Genomic DNA, 19,409 nt, shown 5'->3' with positions numbered 1-19,409 from the left:
TGCAGGTACTCGCCCTGTCACATTAAAGACGTGCAGGTACTCGCCCTGTCACATTAAAGAAGTGCAGGTATTCGCCCTTTCACATTAAAGAAGTGTAAGCACTCAGTACCGGAGAGTAACTGACCATTTAAAGCACGGGCGTCCAGACCCAGTCCTCAGGGAGACGCTCTAGATTCATCCTCGCGGCTTCTCCTCTCCTGACTCCTGGAGACGGGCCTGCGGAAGCGCGAGACGCAAGAGGATGGGAAGTGGACTGAGAGCAAGATGGAGTGTCAGAGGGGAGCGCGAATGAAACAAGGATGAGTGAGGGGGCAGAGCATGGGCGACATCAAAAAAGAGTACAGAGATATGTAATACTGGAGGGTGGCAGCGTAGAGACTTACGTGTGACAGAGGAGTGAGAGTGTCAGAGGAGAGGATGGATAGCAGTGAAACGAAGGAGTGGACGTGAGTGAGTGTGGAAGTATTGGGGCGTGAGGAATGTGAGTCAGAGGAGGGACGAGGAATGTAACTGAGGAGAGGCTGGAGTCCGACTCCAAGTGATCGTAGATTGGGATGTGACAGGAGAGAGACGCGGAACGTAAGCGAGGAGAGGGTGAGTGAGAGTGCTGTTACTGGAGAGAGGAGTGTGCTAGAAAAGAACGGCAATGTGAGTGACTGAGAGGAGAATGAAACAGACTGGAAGAAGAGGAATGACAGAAATGTCGTGTGGAGGGCAAGGAATGAGTGCGTGAATAGAGAAGAGAGCAGTGAGATTCAGCTCAGAGAAGACGTGTCTGTAAGTGAGAGAAAAGGGGAAGAGAAGGGCTTGTACGGAAGAAGAAAAAAATCTCTGTGTTAAAGTTCAATGTCAAATCGGTGTTTTAAACGTATAGGCACTTTCCAGGACGGAGTGACTAAACTTCTTTAATTGAAAAGGGAGAGTACCTGCACTTCTCAGCGTTGTCACAATATATTTAATGGGAGAGCAGCAGCACGTTTCAGGAGCAAACGGGAAGTGGCGTAACGAAACTTGAGCCCACCCCTGCGAAGTGTGAAGGGGAGTGAGAGGAGAGAAGGGTGTGGGAGGGAAGAGAAGTGGGAATGATAACAGAAGAGATGAGAGTGGAACGATAAGTCGTGTAGAAGTAAAAAGAAGAAAAAAATGAGAGAAGGAGATTTTGTGACAGAAGAAACTGGCGTGAGAAGGGGTGTGAAACGAAAAGGAGGTGTGATTAAAAAACGAGGTGGTGGTGAAAGCGTGTGAGCTAAGAGGAGTCTGGCTGGTAGAGAAAAGGAAGGAGTGTGAGGGAGGAGAAAGACGAGGTGTGAGGGGAATGTGTGCGCGAGAAAGAGAGAAGGACCGTGGGAGAAACAGAGAGGAAGTCTGTGAGAGAGCGGGAAAGAGGAGCGGCGCGAGACGCAAAGACGGGCGAAAATAAGCAGAATGGGGCTGTAAGCAGGGCGTGGAGCCGGGAGGGCTGTGAAGACACTGAATAATAGAGACAACTGACAAAACTCAATAGGAAACTCCGAGGTGGAAAGAAAGGCGAGGGGGACAGAGGAGGGTGTGGGAGCGAGGGAGGAGCCGGGCTGCGGCTCGGCAGGGAAGGGGTTACTGCGATCAGAGGAGGAGAGAGATGAACTGCCACTTGCTGCACATATAGAAGCTGGGTGTAAAAGCAACAAGCAGCCAGCATCCGCCACGCAGTCAAAATATGGGCGTGGGGCACCCGTGGAGCAATGCTGCAGCCTTCAGGAGCAAGGTGAGAGCGTCCGCGTGACGGGGGCAGCGGGAGACTGAGACCCAGGGGGAGACTGGGACCCAGGGGGAGACTGGGACCCAGGGCGAGACCGGGAGCAAGAGGGAGACCGGGTGCAGAGGACTAAGAGCTAGCGGAGAATGAGAGCATGAGAGAAACAGGGACCATCCACAAACCTAGGGGGAGACAGGGGACACGAGGGAGACTGGGGGAAGAGGGGGAGACAGGGAGCCAAAGGGAGACTGTGAATAAGGGGCGACTAGGATCAGAGAGAGACTGGCACCAACGGACAGACCGGGAGTAGGGGAGACTGGGAATATCTGTATCCCCAGGGTGAGACTGGGAACAAGAGAGAGACTAGGAGCAAGAGGGAGACTGCGAACAAGAGGCTACTGGGATCGGATCAGAGGGAGACTAGGAACATTTGCATCCCTAGAGAGAGAGACTGGGAACAACAGGGAGACAGAGAGCAAGAGGGAGACTTGGAGCAGAGGGAAGACTGGGAGCAAAGGGGAGACTGGGAATAAGGCACTACGAGGGCGGGAGAGACTGGGACCAACGGACAGGTCGGGAATATAGGGAGACTGAACAGCTGTATACCTAGGGGGTGACTGGGGACAGGAGAAAGACTAGGAACAAGAGGGAGACGGGGAACACGGGGCTAATGGGATCGGATCAAATGGAGAATGGGACCAACGGATAGACCGGGAACAAGTGCATTTCCAGGGGAAGAATGGGAACGAGGGAGACTGGGAACTCCTTAAAGTGAGCCTGGAGACAGGAGGGAGCATCCTAATCCCCACTGGAAACTGGAACAAGGGGAGCCTGGGAGTGAGGGAGGAACTGGGAGCATCTGCATGACTAGGGGAGACCAGGAACCTGAGGTTCCGAGGGTGGCTATGGGAGCAGGTCAATATTCAAATCGGGGGGGAGAGAGAAGGGGGGGACATCTGCGTCCATAGGGGGAGTGGGAACAAGAGGGAGACTGGGAGTGGAGGGAGATTCAAAGCGAGGGGGAGACTGGGAATAGGGGATAGACTGGGAACAAGAGGAGACCAGGAGGAAGCCGGCTCGGAGCCAAGGGGAGGCTGGGGTAAGGGGTGATTAGTCTGGGGCAGGGAGAGACACAGGGAGAGACTTTGTAGAAAGGAGAGGCCTGAGCGAAGGTGAGACTGCAAGTAACTGACTAGAAACAAGGGGGAGTGAGAGGGGCAAAGGGAGTCCGGTGCAGGGAGACCGGGAGCAGGGGATAGACTGGTAGCTAGGGGGGGACTGGGATCAGAGAGACTCTGGGAGCAGGGGGTAGACTGGGGTCAGAAATTGACTGGGTGCCAAGGGGGTACATGGAACAGCCAGGCACTGTGAGTATGGGGGGGAGACCGTAAGCAGCGGATAGCCTAGGGCAGGGGATAGGCTTGGAGCAAAGGGAAGACTGGGGCAAAGAGAAGACTGGGGCAAAGGGAAGACTGGGGCAAAGGGGAGACTAGGAGCACTAGGCTGGAAACAAGAGGGAGACCATTAGCAAAGAGCATGAGTGGAGCCAGACTCGAAGCAGGAGATAAGCTGGGGGGAAAGGAGACTGGGAGCAAGAGGGAGACTGGGGGCAAAGGAGAGACTGTGGGCATGGGCTGAACTGGGGCAAAGGAGAGGCTGGGGGCACGGAACAGACTGGGTGACTGTGAGCATGAGGAGAATCCTATCAGAGGGGGGCATGGGAACAAGGTGGTACCGGGAGAAGGGAAGATCCTGTGAGCAAAGGATACCCTGGGAGCAAGGATGGACTGTGAGGAACAAACTGCATCAGGCGCACCAGGAGTGAGAGGCTGACTCAGAGCAGCTTTCTCCCCTGGGAACAAGGGGAGGCTGCGAGCAAAGGAGAGGCAGGGAGAACTCAGTAATACAGGGGGCAGATGGGGACAAGGGGCATACTACGAGAAGTTCTCTCCCTTGGGGGCAGGGAAGAGACTGGGGGCAAGATGGCGACTGGAAACATGGAGGAGCTAAGAGGAGAGCAGACTGCTGGGAGGGTGAGGTGGGGGCACCTGCATACTGATGGGGATCGTCCGCACTACGGGCTCTATATCGAACAGGAACAGGCTGTATCCAGGCTATATCGGCTGGAACAGGACGAGGGTGGCTTGGAAGGCCTAGAAACGGTGAGCATCTTCGTACCTGGGGTGTTGGGGGGTGTTGGCAGGGGGTAGGGGGCGGGGGCTAGCAGTAGAGTGATACCGGGAGCAGGGGAAGGCATTGGGAAAGGTGAGAACTTCTACGCCCAGGCGCTGCAACTAAAGACCCTGAGCAGGGGAAACTGGGAGGAGAGAATCTCCGCTCTTAGGGTGAAAGAGGGGTCAGGACGAGAGAATCCCCATTCTTATGGTGAAAGAGGGGTCAGGGCGAGAAAATCTACATTTCTGGGACGCATCTGGTATCAGGACGACATCATCTCTAAAGCACATGAGAAACGTAAAGCGGGGGCCAACTGGGATCAGCCAGAGAATATTTCTGTCCCTGAGATTGAGAGTACGAAAGTGGGTAATGAGGGACAGAATCTTACCTGAGGTTGAGGCGAGCACGGTGAGAAAATGTCTAGCCAGAGGGCGAGACGGTCACCAACTTGTAATTCATAGGATCAAGAAGGAAGCAGTTTGAGTGAGGACGCTTCTCCATCCCTGGGGTGACAACATGAGAACCCCCAGCCCTAAACTGAGACGAAAAGCCCCTCCCTTCCTAAGTGGGGCCGATAACCTCTCACTCTCTTGAATGAGACCATGAGAATTTCCCGCCCTAAATTGAGACTAGGAGCCTTCCAGTTCCGTGGGTGACAACTGGGAGAATCTCCAACCTTTAGGCTGAAGCTTGGAGAACCTCCTACCCTAGTGTGTGACCGGGAGCACCTCGCTCCTTAGGGTGAGACCGCAAAAATCCCCCTCCTTAAAGTGAGACTGAAGCCTTTCGGGGGTTGGGGTAACAACCAGGAGTCTCATTCAGGCGAGACCGGGACAATCTCTCCATTCCAGGTGAGAGTAGGAACCTCGTACTCCCAATGGTAAGACGCAAAAAGTCTCCCTTTCTTGGGTGAGACTGAAAACCATTTCCTCCCTGTGGTGAGTCGGGGATTGTCTCAGTCGATACAGTGAGAATGTGAGACTCTCCTCCCTGCTGAGACTGAAAGCATCTCCCTCTCTGTGTTGAGACTGGGGACAACACGACCTGTCCTCACATCGGATAAATTGCGTGTTTCACCAGCACAGGACACCCAATCAAGTGCGCTAAAACAAGTGGGACCAAACAGAAAGCAGCGGCTTGGCCTCCGGGGTACCTTGCACCCGTGTTACCGAGCCCATGTTGGATGCAGATCTTGCGCCCCTGCTGGTGGCAAAGACTGACAGGGGGCTTATAGGGCGCAGGCACAGAGCGTGGCCTCGTTCACTGGGCTCCTGGCAAGCCGCCGTGAGGGGGTAGCGCCCCCACCGGTCTCCTGCTAGGGACAGACAGGGAGTGGCGCCTCTTTCGACTCTGGGGAGCTGGATTCGATCTAACCGATTTGTTTTTTTCAACAGGAGAAATGTGAAGGTCAGTCAAGATGAACCATAATCCGCGAAGAGTGCACAAGGAAAACAGGGTAACGAGACCCGAGAATCGAGGCGTTTCCCCTGGTGACCTCCATTCACCGTATGTGATCTCACAGAGAGGCCCTTCGCCACTGACCCAGGACTGGCGACTGAGGCGACCGAGAGACCCTTCGAAGGCACTCTAGTGCTCTATTCCTGCTGCAAGAGGCATCTTCAAGGAGGGGGGAAAGATTCCTTGATGATCCGATATTTCAAGCTCAACTCAAGGAGAAGAGTACACCGGTGAAGCCAGGGATCTGTGAAGACCCTCCCCACCACCCACCCACCTATCACGTGGAACACTTGAACCTTGGAAGACCATAGGACTGAACAGCACTGGGTGAAGCTTTCTGAAACCCTCATTAGAACATTGTATATCGCTGCCTACAACAGAGGTCTTTGTAGAATTCAATTTTCTGCATCTGACCTTAGCTGTGACCTTGAGAATTCACTCTTTAGCCCAGTGAACAAATGGATATGAAGAAGAGACACAGGTTGACCTAATAAGGTTGGCAGACAGCAGAGCAGGGGATGACTTCCTAAAGCTCCATCACAGCAAGGCGCAGGCGGACTTGAAGGAGAAATTTGGGAAACTCCATCACAGAGAGAGGACAAGGACTTTAGGAAGGTTGCTCACTGCAGGGTGAAGCCAGACTTGCAGAAGCACGTTGGAGAGCTCCATTGCTGAAATTTGGAGGAGGACTTTGGAAAACGCCTTCACAGCGCGGGGAGAAGGATTTTCGAAAGCTCCATCAGAGCAAGGAGAAGTGAGACTTGGAGGAGGAGTTTGGAAGGTAAATCACTGCAGGGAGGCTCCATTACAGCTGCTGAGCGCCTTTGCTCTCTGAAATCTTTTCACGTGGTCCCACTTACTGAAAGATTGACGTGTGAATTTCTTCCAGGTTTCCAAACACAAGGCCAACTGTTTTGCCGAGGTACAACCACGTTCCCAGTACTTATGTTTTTCTGTTTCCTTGGCTGTCATATCTCTTGTTGTTCTTTGTACAGAATCTACCTGATACGAAATGCCTTCTTTTGAATTCTGGGGATCCACCCAAAGGCTGCAATAACCAATTAGCTTGGGCCCTCAAGGAGCACCTATGATAAGCTCGGTGTGTGTCTCCTCCTACCGTGGGCGCAAGTCAGCTAACAAACCACCATCCAAATCATGTCTGAGGGAAGAGATGGCCCGTGGCGAAGAGACGGACAAAATCACAATCAACGTGGGAGGCACACGCCATGAGACCTACAAGAGCACTCTGCGGACACTGCCTGGAACCCGGCTAGCCTGGCTAGCAGAACCTGACTCAGAGACTAACTTTGACTTTGACATGAGTCACAATGAGTTCTTCTTTGACCGCCATCCGGGCATCTTCTCCTATGTGCTGAACTATTACCGCACGGGTAAGCTTCACTGTCCAGCCGATATCTGTGGGCCACTCTTTGAAGAGGAGCTAGCCTTCTGGGGTATTGATGAGACAGATGTGGAGCCATGCTGTTGGATGAGCTATCGTCAACACCGCGATGCCGAAGAGGCACTGGACATCTTTGAAAGCCCTGACCCCGAGGAGGGCGATGAGGAGAAGGATGCGCCTCACAGACTGGGAATCGATGAGCGATCAGACAGGCCTCGTGGATGCTGGAAACTCTGGCAGCCTCGTATATGGGCACTCTTTGAGGATCCCTACTCCTCCAGAGCGGCACGGGTGAGTACCAGTTCTTGTATGTGATAAGGGAATGGCAAGGAATGTGTGGATCTACCAGTGTAGACAGTATACCAAACAGACTCTTCCAAGGGCAAGTGTACCTTGTGTATTAATCCCTCCAATTGGAACATAGGATAAAAATAAGCTAACCAGGCCAGACAAGTCATTCTGCTATTCTAGCATTTCTTGGGTAAGCTTCAAAAACTTATTTCAGAGCACAAAGGGCTTCCATGAGCCAGGAATGCCCTCATGGCTTCCTACAATGCGTGAGGCCGGTTCAAATATTTTTCCAGGTAGGTTTTGGTCTTCAGTCCGACCCTGGTAATGCATTATAAAACAATATCTCCAACCTCATCATAACTGTAGCTCTGCTCTTCTGCACCATGTACTGTTGCCTCCTGATCAGTTAATAATCAGTGTAAAGACCCTTCCTGTTAGTCATTATACCCATGCATGGATCATGGAGGAAAGTTTATTAATTGTTTTTGTGAGATAATACTATCCATTCTGTCGTCTCCTCTCTGTATGAGTATAACCTGTCTACTGCCCTCCCCTCTCTGAATGAATACCTGTGTATTGCCCTCCTATTTGTAGGATTGAACACTCCCCATTTAGGGCCTTCGATATGCGTGATTATTCCCTATAAATTACCATCTTTGCTGTATGTTATACGCCATGTACTGGCATGTGTAATTATGTATCACATACTACCCTTTTCGTTACGTGATAAACATCCTTTGTACTGCAGTGTGCATTATTACACATCATGTACTGTCCTCTCCTACGTGTGATGTGTTTCCACTCATGTGTTGTGTTTGATTACACTAAATGTCCTGCCCTGTGCATGTGCGATTCTAATTAAGGCACTGTCCTTTGTTGTAAGTGGTTATGTTTACGTGCAGTTATACCTCTGCTGTAAGTGGTTATGTTTACGTTCGAGTATACCTCTGTTGTAAGTGGTTATGTTCATGTGCGGTTATACCTCTGGTGTAAGTGGTTATGTTTATGTGTGGCTATACCTCTGTTGTAAGTGGTTATGTTCATGTGCGGTTATACCTGTTGTAAGTGGTTCTGTTTACGTGCGATTATACCTCTGGTGGAAGTGGTTATGTTTACATGCAGTTATACCTCTGGTGTAAGTGGTTATGTTTATGTGCGATTATACCTCTGGTGTAAGTGGTTATGTTTATGTGCGTTTATACCTCTCCTGTAAGTGGTTATGTTTATGTGAGATTATACCTCTGTTGTAAGTAGTTATGTTTATGTGCGATTATACCTCTGGTGTAAGTGGTTATGTTTATGTGCGTTTATACCTCTCCTGTAAGTGGTTATGTTTATGTGAGATTATACCTCTGTTGTAAGTAGTTATGTTTATGTGCGTTTATACCTCTCCTGTAAGTGGTTATGTTTATGTGAGATTATACCTCTGTTGTAAGTAGTTATGTTTATGTGAGGTTATGCCTCTGGTGTAAGTGGTTATGTTTATGTGCGGTTATACCTCTGTTGTAAGTGGTTATGTTTCGTGCAGTTATAACTCTGTTGTAAGTGGTTATGTTTATGTGCGGTTATACCTCTGGTTTAAGTGGTTATGTTTACGTGCGGTTTTACCTCTGTTGTAAGTAGTTATGTTTACGTGCGGTTATACCTCTGTTGTAAGTGGTTATGTTTATGTGCGGTTATACCTCTGATGTATGTGGTTATACCTCTGGTGTAAGTGGTTATGTTTATGTGTGATTATACCTCTGTTATAAGTGGTTATGTTTATGCGCGCTTATACCTCTGTTGTGAGTGGTTATGTTTACGCATGGTTATACCTCTGTTGTGAATGTTTATGTTTACGTGCGGTTATACTTCTTTTGTAAGTGGTTATGTTTATGTGTGCTTATACCTCTGGTGTACGTGGTTATACCTCTGGTGTAAGTGGTCTTTTTATGTGTGATTATACCTCTGTTGTAAGTGGTTATGTTTACGTACGGTTATACCTCTGTTGTGAGTGGTTATGTTTACATGCGGTTATACCTCTGTTGTAAGTGGTTATGTTTACGTGCGATTATACCTCTGTTGTAAGTGGTTATGTTTACGTGTGGTTATACCTCTGGTGTAAGTGGTTATGTTTATGTGCAGTTATACCGCTGATGTAAGTGGTTATGTTTATGTGCAGTTATACCGCTGATGTAAGTGGTTATGTTTATGTGTGGTTATACCTCTGGTGTACGTGGTTATACCTCTGTTGTAAGTGGTTATGTTTATGTGCGGTAATACCTCTGTTGTAAGTGGTTATGTTTATGTGTGGCTATACCTCTGTTGTATATGGTTATGTTTATGTACGATTATACCTTTGTTGTAAGTGGTTATGTGGTTATGTTTATGTAGAGTTATACCTCTGGTGTAAGTGAGTATGTTTATGTGGGGTTATACCTCTGTTGTAAGTAGTTATGTGCAGTTATACCTCTGTTGTAAGTGGTTATGTGGTTATGTTTATGTGCAGTTATACCTCTGGTGTAAGTGGGTATGTTTATGTGTGGTTATACCTCTGCTGTAAGTGGTTATGTTTATGTGCGGTTATACCTCTGTTGTAAGTGGTTATTTTTACGTGCGGTTATAACTTTGTTGTACTTGGTTATGTTTATGTGCGGTTATACCTCTGCTGTAAATGGTTATGTTTATGTGTGGTTATACCTCTGGTGTACCTGGTTATACCTCTGTTGTAAGTGGTTATGTTTATGTGCGGTTATACCTCTGGTGCACGTGGTTATACCTCTGTTGTAAGTGGTTATGTTTATGTGCGGTTATACCTCTGAAGTGGTTATGTTTATGTGTGGTTGTACCTCTGGTGTACGTGGTTATACCTCTGTTGTATGTGGTTATGTTTATGTGCGGTTATACCTCTGCTGTAAGTGGTTATGTTTATGTGTGGCTATACCTCTGGGGTACGTGGTTATACCTCTGCTGTAAGTGGTTATGTTTATGTGTGGCTATACCTCTGGTGTACGTGGTTATACCTCTGGTGTAAGTGGTTATGTTTACGTGTGGTTATACCTCTGTTGTAAGTGGTTATGTTTACGTGCGGTTATACTTCTGTTGTACTTGGTTATGGTTATGTGCGGTTATACCCCAGGTGGTGCGCTCTCCTGTGTATCATCATACCACGTATACTTCCCTCCATGAGTGTGACTGCACACAAGGTACAGCACGACACTCAGTGTGCGAATTTCCTCCACGAGTCGCCTGTGTTCATTTCTTTATTATTTTGTATTTTTGTGTCTATAACCGGAGCCTTAGTTTCCAGCAGAACTGCTCTACCTGGCAACGGAGCGGTGCATGCGAAAGAGGGAGATAAGCAGTAGTAAGACTGATGCAGAATTTTGTACAGTGAGAAATAAGACAGGAATGGGAACCGCCTTTACGAGAAAAACTAGCCGCACGACAAGCATGCATGCACTTTATATCTTATGGTCATTCTTACAGATATTTTTAGCACCATCTTATAGGCTTTTATAGAAGCCCTGAGTCTGGCAAACACAGCCTTGAACATTAGACTGGTTAAGTTTCTCTCTATTATTTTGGAAAAACTCAACGTGTAACAGAGAAAGGAAAAACAGTTGCACAGCATGTATGCATGCAACTTATGGCATTTTCCATTATGGGCATCTAACTGATATAGCAGCACTTTATATATTGAGATAGTACCCGTTAACCACCCAGCTGGCGGGTTTATTTCGCATTCCATGTTTTGAGTAAGATGTTTTTTTAATCTGAATTAACTTTATTGGTTATGGTAGTTTCTGCTTATGTATACTATTGAACGTTGTAGAATGTATTTTGGGCCATATGTATGAACACATTTTCCCATAGACACAGAATGGGTAAAACCCTTTGACACATCTGGCTCTTTAATACCTGTTTCAGATGATTTTTCTGTAAAGGTTTTAGCAGATTGTGTGCAAATATTTTAATTGTGCAATAAAAATAAACTTGAATATGAATTTCAATTTACTTGTCGGATATTTACAAATAAAATTAAATCCAGCACATTTCCCTCACCTATGAGTGACTGCACCTCATGCACTTCCTGCTCTTGCGCGTGTGGTACTTCCTTTTCTGTATGATTACATCCTATGTACTGGATAGTACATCACACACAACCCTATCCCTCTCTGTGAGTAATCGCAACATATGAATTGGCCTCTCTTGTTACTCCCATCTGTAGTCCTCTTCTGTGTTACTATACCCCTGTGTACCTTGACCTGTAAGCGAATATAGCCTGTGCAGTTTGTCCTGTGTGTCATTACACTAATATGCTGCCCGATCTGTGTGGGATTATACGTCCTGCACTGCCTTACCCTGCTCTGGATTGTCTGAGGGAACCATGCATGCACAAGCAGCGCATGCCTTAACAACGTGGTCAGAACCACAACCACGTTGTATCCACGCATGCCTTTACCATGCATGCCTTTACAACTAATTTTGTTGTAAAAGCATGCTTAATAAAGGCATGTGTGGAAACGGCATGCAAGGCTCTATCACACAACCCCCCCACATGCCGTAAGGCCCACAACAACCCCCACCCCAATACTTAAACTACCCCTACCCCCCACCTGCCCTGACCCCTAAAAAACCCCACTGTTTTAGCCCCCTAACTCCTTCCTTAGAAACTAAAATACCCTGACCCCTCACCCGCCCTGAACCCTAGTAAAAGACCTATCCTGACCCATACCCCTGCCGCATAAAACAAAACTACCCCAACACGCCCACCTGCCCTGAGCCCTTAAACTGTCCAGCTAAGTAAATTACCCCGACCCACCCTAAGCCCTAAATTCACTCCACCCTTAAAACTACCCACACCCCTGCTCCAACCCCACTTACCTCACTGCATCCTTTCCCGATCCTTCCTCCCCTTCTCTCCTCTTTCCTCCCGCCCTTCCTTAGACCTTCCCCCACCCTTTTAAAAAATAAACTACCATCCCACCACCCTAAACCCGAAATAGAAATAACCAACTCTCCCACCCCCACTCCTAAAAAATAAAATAGTCCGACCCCCCCACCCTAAGCCCTGAAAAACGAAATATCCAAACTAACCCAGCCCACCCCTAAAAAAAAGCCTGACGCCCCCACCCACACCAAGGCCTTAATCCACACCCACCCCTAAAAACTACCCCGCCCAAGCCCCACTTACCTCAGTGCATGCTCTACTGTTCCACTCTGCTTTTTTCTGTGCCTTAACCATGCATATGCATAGTTTGTCATATGCGTGGCTAAGGCACATAAAAAGGCAGTCGTTCTGGCAAGCTTGATTACGCTTTTGTGGGAAACGTCCAAGATGTTTACAACGCATCGTTCAGGACGTTTCCCTTTGTCCTGTGTTCCACTGTACTTCATGCCAGGCTTTTTCCATAGATCCTGGAGTTGTTGAGCCATATGTTCAAGGACTTTTATAACTGGTATGTGGCCTGAGGAGGAAAGTTGGGTCTACAAAGACCCTTGACTATCCTGGGTTTGGTAGATCAATGAAGACCGTGATCTAGGTAGGTGCCCTGAAGGCTCTCACCAGGAACACTATACAACTGATTATCATGTATATATGTTTCACTATCCAGTCACTTTTATTGCCTTTAGGGTCAAGGCACCTTTTCCCAATTCTTTGGTTTGTCCCAGGGTTCAGTCCACAGCTCGTTTTGCTCAAACATGTTTCAGCTAATTCTATGGAGGTTTAGAACCATTGGGCCCTGTGGAATCCTCGGTTTAGGACGGCTGTTCTTACAGGGGCGGTAGTGCCATCTCTAATCAGTTGTAATCCTGCCCTGGGGGGACCCAAGAATGATTTGGACAGGGATCTAGTGTGAGCACTGAAGTCGGGTACAGATGTCAGGCAATTTTCGGGCCCCTGCCCAGCCCAGGAGAATCGATCGAGGGCATACAGGTATGGCACAAGAAACTCAACCAGTAAAAGTACAGCTTGTGCTCAATGCCAGATTAGGGGGAGATGATGGTTACTGAGGTCTCTGAGGAAAGAGGCATCTATTGATGTAACGTAGTGTACATTCTAGGCAACACCATGATTATCTAGGCTGTCTCCTTGGTGTGATACTATCCCGTGCACACCCATTTCCTGTATGCGAGTGTGTTGGATGCCCTATGTATTAAGCTACCTAGTGTGTGATTTTATTGAATGTAATGCACTTTCCCATGTACTGCCTGTATGTGAATTTGTTCGTGGATATGCCTGGGTGTGTGCTAGCCTCACCCATCTTCTGAACCCTGGCTACTTTACCGTCTTTACAAATCTAACGAAAGACCTCCACTGCACTTCTGGCATACGGAGTAAAACCTATTAAGAGGACTTTCCTTAATGTAGAAGTGGGTGATGTATAAAGTCCAAGGGCTCGAGGAAGAGAGAGGTCCATTCTACAGGAAGGCTGGAAGCTTTTGCAGAAGTAACAGCCTCTGTTGCTGCACACTGAGGCCCTGATTATACTTTTTTTGTGCAGCATCACCGTCATTTATTGACCAAAAGCGGCACAAACTTACAAAATACAATTGTGATATTATTGGCTGCGCATTTGCCAGACATGACCGTGACTTTGTGAATGGCTTCTACACAAAGGATAACTTTTGATTTTTGCAAGCACAGAAACACTATTTGCACCACATGCTTCTGTGCCCAGTTAGGCGATAAAAGTAAACAAGCATTTGCAATGCAACGGGGTCTCGCGTTTGCTCGAGTTACAGCTATTGGCGTTTTAAACTCCTAACCTGACTTTTCTTGCCACGTAAACTGAAAAGTAAAACAGTTTCACATAAGCGAACACACGGCCACCATGAAGCATGAAAGAGACACACAAAAAGAAACAGAAGTTCGCTCGCAGTGAAACGTATCAGCAAAAGTGCCATTATCCATGTAACAGGCTAAAGTGCTAATTGCCACGTAACCGGCAAAAGTGCAAGTAGCCATGTAACAAGGTCGATGCCATGCAAAGTGCTCAACTACTGCACAGCGAGATCGCTCTGCCTGCGAAATAAACTGAAAAAGTAGTCCAGAGACCATATGGAAAACTTAGAGCCTCGTATGTTTTCAGTTGTTGGCCGGTGCGCTCGAGGAGTGCTAAACACCAGAAAAGGCCTGATGTATGCATGCCTTCCACTAATGAATTGCAGCAAATTGTTAAAGGCAAGCCGACAAGCCTCTCTCTATGAGCTTAAAAGCACATAGAGAGATTACACCAGGGACAGAGCGATTTGCGCTCGACCGTGAAAACATGGCAATACCGTGAACATAAGGGTTTTGTGCTTTTTATTACAGTTTTTCACCTTTAACCGAGCAGTCACTACTGGCGCATCCTGCTAGTAAACATCTTTCCTAAAACTGGATTACATGCATTTTGCTCACGACTTCTAATAAACACTTGTCTTAAAATGGATGCGGGTTGTCTTTACACCCATTCTTAACAGTAGTACTTGCATTTAAACAGCTTCTCTTCTGACCACGTTGTCTCTCTTTAGCCACATTGTCTCTCCTTGACACATTTGTGTTAGTCTACCGCACTGTTATCCTCTGCCCATGTGTACTCTTCAGAGCATTTGTCATGGCTCCCTATGTACAGTGCATTCTTTGGGTTGCTTTTCTCTGCTTCTGGGTGGATTCTACGAAGTATTTACCATGACAACTTGTATCCATTTGATTTCTGTCAATTTCTCCAAGTCACTCCTGTGGACTCTGTTGAAGTTTACCTGCCGGTACCCCATGTGTTCCTTGGGTTCTCCTTTGTGTCTCCTGGAAGAACTCTACAGATCATTCATAATTGCCTCTTATAACCAATATATCCCTATGTTTGACTTCTCTGCCGCTTCTCGAAAGATTCACTCAGCATTAAGCTTATCTGCCTGTAAATTGTGCATTCTTTGGGTTGCTTCTTTGAGCATCAGTTGCACCACAGATGCTGAACCTATTCCCTCTCAAGGATGGTAGGCCGGTCCACAGTAAATATATCTCTCACTCCTCTCCATTCCTTTATAGGCCTAGGATTACTGCACGAGCACAGCGACCTGAAGCCTGCATTCAATTATTCATGACAAAAAAAAAACACCTACGCTATAGTGCACACTTCTCTCACCAAATTCATGTAAAGCACTTGCATAGTATCCTTCATTTATCTTCAATGTGAAAACTCTCAAGGGGTGATTTTATGTCGAGTAAACGGCGCTCTCCCTCAAATATCAATACAAAAAGTTGTCCAAACGGTGCCATTCACTGGGACATCCCCCAAGAAACCCAGGATGATAACAGCACCTGTTATCCGAATATTATAAATCCGAACGGCACACATTAAAACTCAGTAAGCATTAGTAGTTCATAATACATTGATTGTTTTAAAGATCCACAATTATAACAGTCTCCATAAATTAAATCAAAGTCTTCTTTATTCTTCTTGAAAGTTCTTATATCCAAAATTGCTCCCGTTCCAGTTAAGCTCCATCCCATATTGATAATGTATGAATAATGAGGCAGTATCCGCAATTATAGCGCTTACCTGGCTGTGTAAGCTTGCTTAAGTATGCTATGTGTTTATTCAGATGCCCCAAAATGTATTCACACAGAAGCGTATCCTGAAAAGTTATAAAAGTTAAACACCACCTTGTATAATCGTTAATCTAAACGGTCCCCACAAGCCCGTACCTTCTATTGATTTCCTGGAGTCCGTGAGTACGCCGGTGATTGTCAAAGAGAGAGCATTTCTCTTCTCGGCGTTTTTAAGCCCGCCCGTCTGGCCATAAACACTAAGAACAGACTAATCTTGTTGTCGCGCTTTTCTGCACATGCTAAAAATCCCAAATCCTCTACAGAGGCCATTCTCCAATAGGCAGATCGGATTGGTTATATTAGTTATCCTTATCCATATTTACAGAATCGGTCTAATCTTATTGTCGCGCACTTCAGCGCATGCTCAGAATCCCAAATCCTCTACAGTGGCCATTCGCCAATAGATAGACAGTGTTGCCAGATTGGGCGATTTCCCGCACAAATGGGCGATATTTTTCCCATTTGTGGGGGAAAAAAACCCAATTGCGGGAGCCTGATTGTTGGGCTATTATTAGCCCTGTGTGCACAAAATTGTTTGCGGGGCGGCGCCGCCAGAGATGCACTGTCCCAGGCCCCGCCCCGTGAGATAGGTGTCCTCCCCCGACCTCCTGGACCCTCCCTGTGCGGCCGGCAGCGCGGGCTGCTGCTGCCTCTGTGCGACTGCGCGGTGCACACAGCAGGCAGCAGCTGCGCGCCGCGGCCGTACGGTCACGGTGTTCAACTCTGTTCAGTGGGGCAGAGGGCCATCAATCTAGTAGCGCGCGAAAGCGCTACCAATTGACGGCCCTGCCAAGAAGTATTGGCCTGCCACCGCAGCATTATTTAAAATGCCTGCGTGGGTGGGCGCCGTGGTGCGAGCGAGTCAGTCAGTGTGTGGCACACTGTTTACTCACTGGCTGCGCTGCACACGTGGTGGTGTCATCTGGTGTGTGTGGCTCTTCTCTTTTTGGGCCCTGCCGCGGCCCTCAGCCTGCACAGGTGTGGTGGTGGTGCCCCCCTTACCCCCCTGGAAAAGTCTATTTTTTCCCGAATTAAAGCCAGCGCCCAGCCCCAGAGTGCGTGATTGGGGCCCGGTAGAGGGGAGACACCCCCCCCCCCCGGCTCCTTCCTGTTGTGTAGGTGCTACCTACGTCCCCTACCTACACTGAAGTGCGGCTGGTTGGTGCGCAGCTGTGGAAGACAAGGTAAGTGTCCTTCAATTTGTACCTTTGTGACTTGTTGTGAGTAGATGTATTCATTATTTTTAATATTCAGGGGCTAATTGTGGATTGAGAGTGCATAGGATCTAAAGCATGGCGGGATTGAATAAGAATGAGTGGCATAGCCAGTGCTTAATTTGTAAATAAAAACGTGCCGGTGTCCACAGCTCTCCTCTTAAACACATGTTTTCTACGGAGGGCATCAAAAGTCAGTGGGCAAAAAAGGATATTCTTACATTCCAAACTAAGAGTCTGATTTAGAGTTTGGAGGAGGGGGTTACTCCATCACAAACGTGACGGATATCCCGTTTGCAGTATTACGATCCCATTATACCCTATGGAGATTGTAATACTGCTGATGAGATATCCATCACATTTGTAACTGAGAAGCCCCTCCGCTAAACCCTAAACTAGGCCCTGAGTCTCATAACCGGTTTGTAACAGTAACTTATAGAGAGCTGAACCCACAATCCTACCTGACACTCCCCCTGCCAAAACACTATAATTTAAGATTCCTAAGGGTACTGATGGGCCTATTAGACGTGGTTTAAGTAGCCCACAGATCGAAATTCACTCTGGCAGACCCTACTTGCCACTTCTGCCCCTACTCGAAAGAATTGCTGGCTGACATTTTGTGCACCTGTCTTGGCTTTGAGTGGAAAGGCGATTCTGGCCATTATTTCAAGAATTAAATATACACCTATGTCAGGAGGCAATGGAACAATGTTTTCAAGGTAAGGACTGCAGGCTCACTGCGTGATTTGTGCAGTTTATGGATAGAGTGGTAACAAGAACCTGGCGAACTCCAGGATCTCCTCAGGTGCAGTACATTTATGACTTTTCTCAGCGCAGACTGGGCATTTGCACTTTTGGATCTCGGAGCCTTTTATCCTCATTTTTTTTTAAAGATTTGTCCTATGCTCCTGATATATATGGATTGCACAGGTTTTATAAATATTTTGAATGATTTTAATTAACTATCAAATGAAGATATTTATTAATTATTTATTGTTCTCAACAAATACACTTGCAGATGGATACATTTTTGTGCTCTACCAAGAGCAGTCCCCAATCCCTCTACCTCCAGTACGCAGACAGGAACACTATTTATCCTTACTCCAAGGGGCTCCGATAGAGCAAATACTGAAGTCTGCAATCAAGAGCCCGAGGAAGCCAAAACTTTTACAGTGGGGTGAGGGTTCTCCTTCAATAGTTGCTTTTCTTTTTTCACTTTTGTTTTAGAAAAATGTGGGCCAAACTATTCTATTGTAGCACAGTTGTAGAGAATACTGTCATCCAATAGAATGAACATTATTAGTTAGAGGCTGAAAACAGACCTACATTTGAAAAAATTACCATCAATGAGTCTATCAGGCAAAGGAAGGGAACTCCACCCTTTGAAAGCTGTAAAGGAGAAAGAGTGCTCACCAACCCCCAAGATAAGAATAATTAAGCTTTGGCACAGCATAATGGCACAGAGAAGCCAAGCACAAAGAGTGAGTGGAACAGTAGTGAACGCATTTAAACTGAAGATAGGGTGCCCAGACTATGAAAAGCTCAATGACTACATCGAGAGATGTGGAAATCATATGTTTTGGTACTGTGCGGTACAAAGACGGCGAGACGCCTCACGCATGGACGTCGATTCACCAAAATGCTAGCGTAAGCGTAAGTGACACTGTATACAATTTGACCTTAATGATGTCACAGGAAATGACATCATTTGACCTTTGACTTTGAATCTTCCTAGGCAGTGATCTCACATGACATTAACCCCGACAAAATCACAATAATTAACAATAATGACTTTCTACAATAAGTGCATGATTAATATAACAAAAACAAATGTCTATTTTTGGATACCATCTGTGTAAAGGTGTGGATATAATGTGTTAAGTGAACAGTTACTTGAATTGTTGTGAGCAAGCAAAGTGAGTCTGATGTCTTATAATGGAGACTAGACGGTGGGGGTCTCTCTCTTCTGGGAAAAGTTTGAAAAACAATGGACTCTAATAGTGTATTTCAAGTCCTTTCATGGCGTGCCAAGCTATTGAACTCTGACAGTCCCATTGAGTTGACCCAATTATGTTTTTAAAGTGTCCTATGTGTGTCCCAAATGTAAAAAATTAACTCTGTTGATAGGGCCAGCATTTTGATATCAGTGCCCCTTTTGACAGAGCATTACATACAAATTCCCAGTTCCCGAATTTTGCTAATGCTGTTGTCCGTGTACTACAGGGGGGCCCTTATGTAAAAGGTTGCATCTATATAGTTGAAGATCACATTTTGTCATGGATGGTCTCCTGACATATGCCACATTGTCCTCCCATACGCAAAGAATTACCTCCAGTGTGCCAGTTTCAGCAATTTGCCACTGGTCTTACCTATGCCAAGAAATTGACCTTTTGTGTGGGCAGCACTAGCATTTTGCCGTGGGTATCCCAAATGCAAGTATTGCTTCCAATATGCCAGTGCCAGTATTTTGCCAAGAAGCATGCCAGGTCCAACATCAGGCTTGCAAGCAGAACACATTCTCACAAATGCTTACTTACATTCTGTCACATTCAGTTT

At 46.9% G+C, this 19,409-nt stretch overlaps 1 protein-coding gene across 2 annotated transcripts in view; it reads left to right on the top strand.

Moving 5' to 3' along the window:
• The first annotated feature begins 1,535 nt into the window (after nucleotides 1-1,535).
• The window catches only part of KCNC4 (potassium voltage-gated channel subfamily C member 4), a 453,824-nt gene continuing 435,950 nt past the window's right edge, over nucleotides 1,536-19,409 (top strand). For both annotated transcript variants that reach the window (XM_069238336.1, XM_069238335.1), the window contains exons 1-2: nucleotides 1,536-1,744; nucleotides 5,305-7,061. In XM_069238336.1, the coding sequence (XP_069094437.1) occupies nucleotides 6,456-7,061 (606 nt within the window). In that variant the 5' untranslated portion in view covers nucleotides 1,536-1,744; nucleotides 5,305-6,455. The remainder of the gene's footprint in view (nucleotides 1,745-5,304; nucleotides 7,062-19,409) is intronic.

Source organism: Pleurodeles waltl, chromosome 6 (genome assembly GCF_031143425.1).
Source record: "Pleurodeles waltl isolate 20211129_DDA chromosome 6, aPleWal1.hap1.20221129, whole genome shotgun sequence".
NCBI classification, from domain to species: domain Eukaryota; kingdom Metazoa; phylum Chordata; class Amphibia; order Caudata; family Salamandridae; genus Pleurodeles; species Pleurodeles waltl.
The sequence above is the reverse complement of the archived record's forward strand: the minus strand, read 5'-3'. Positions and strand labels throughout refer to the sequence as shown.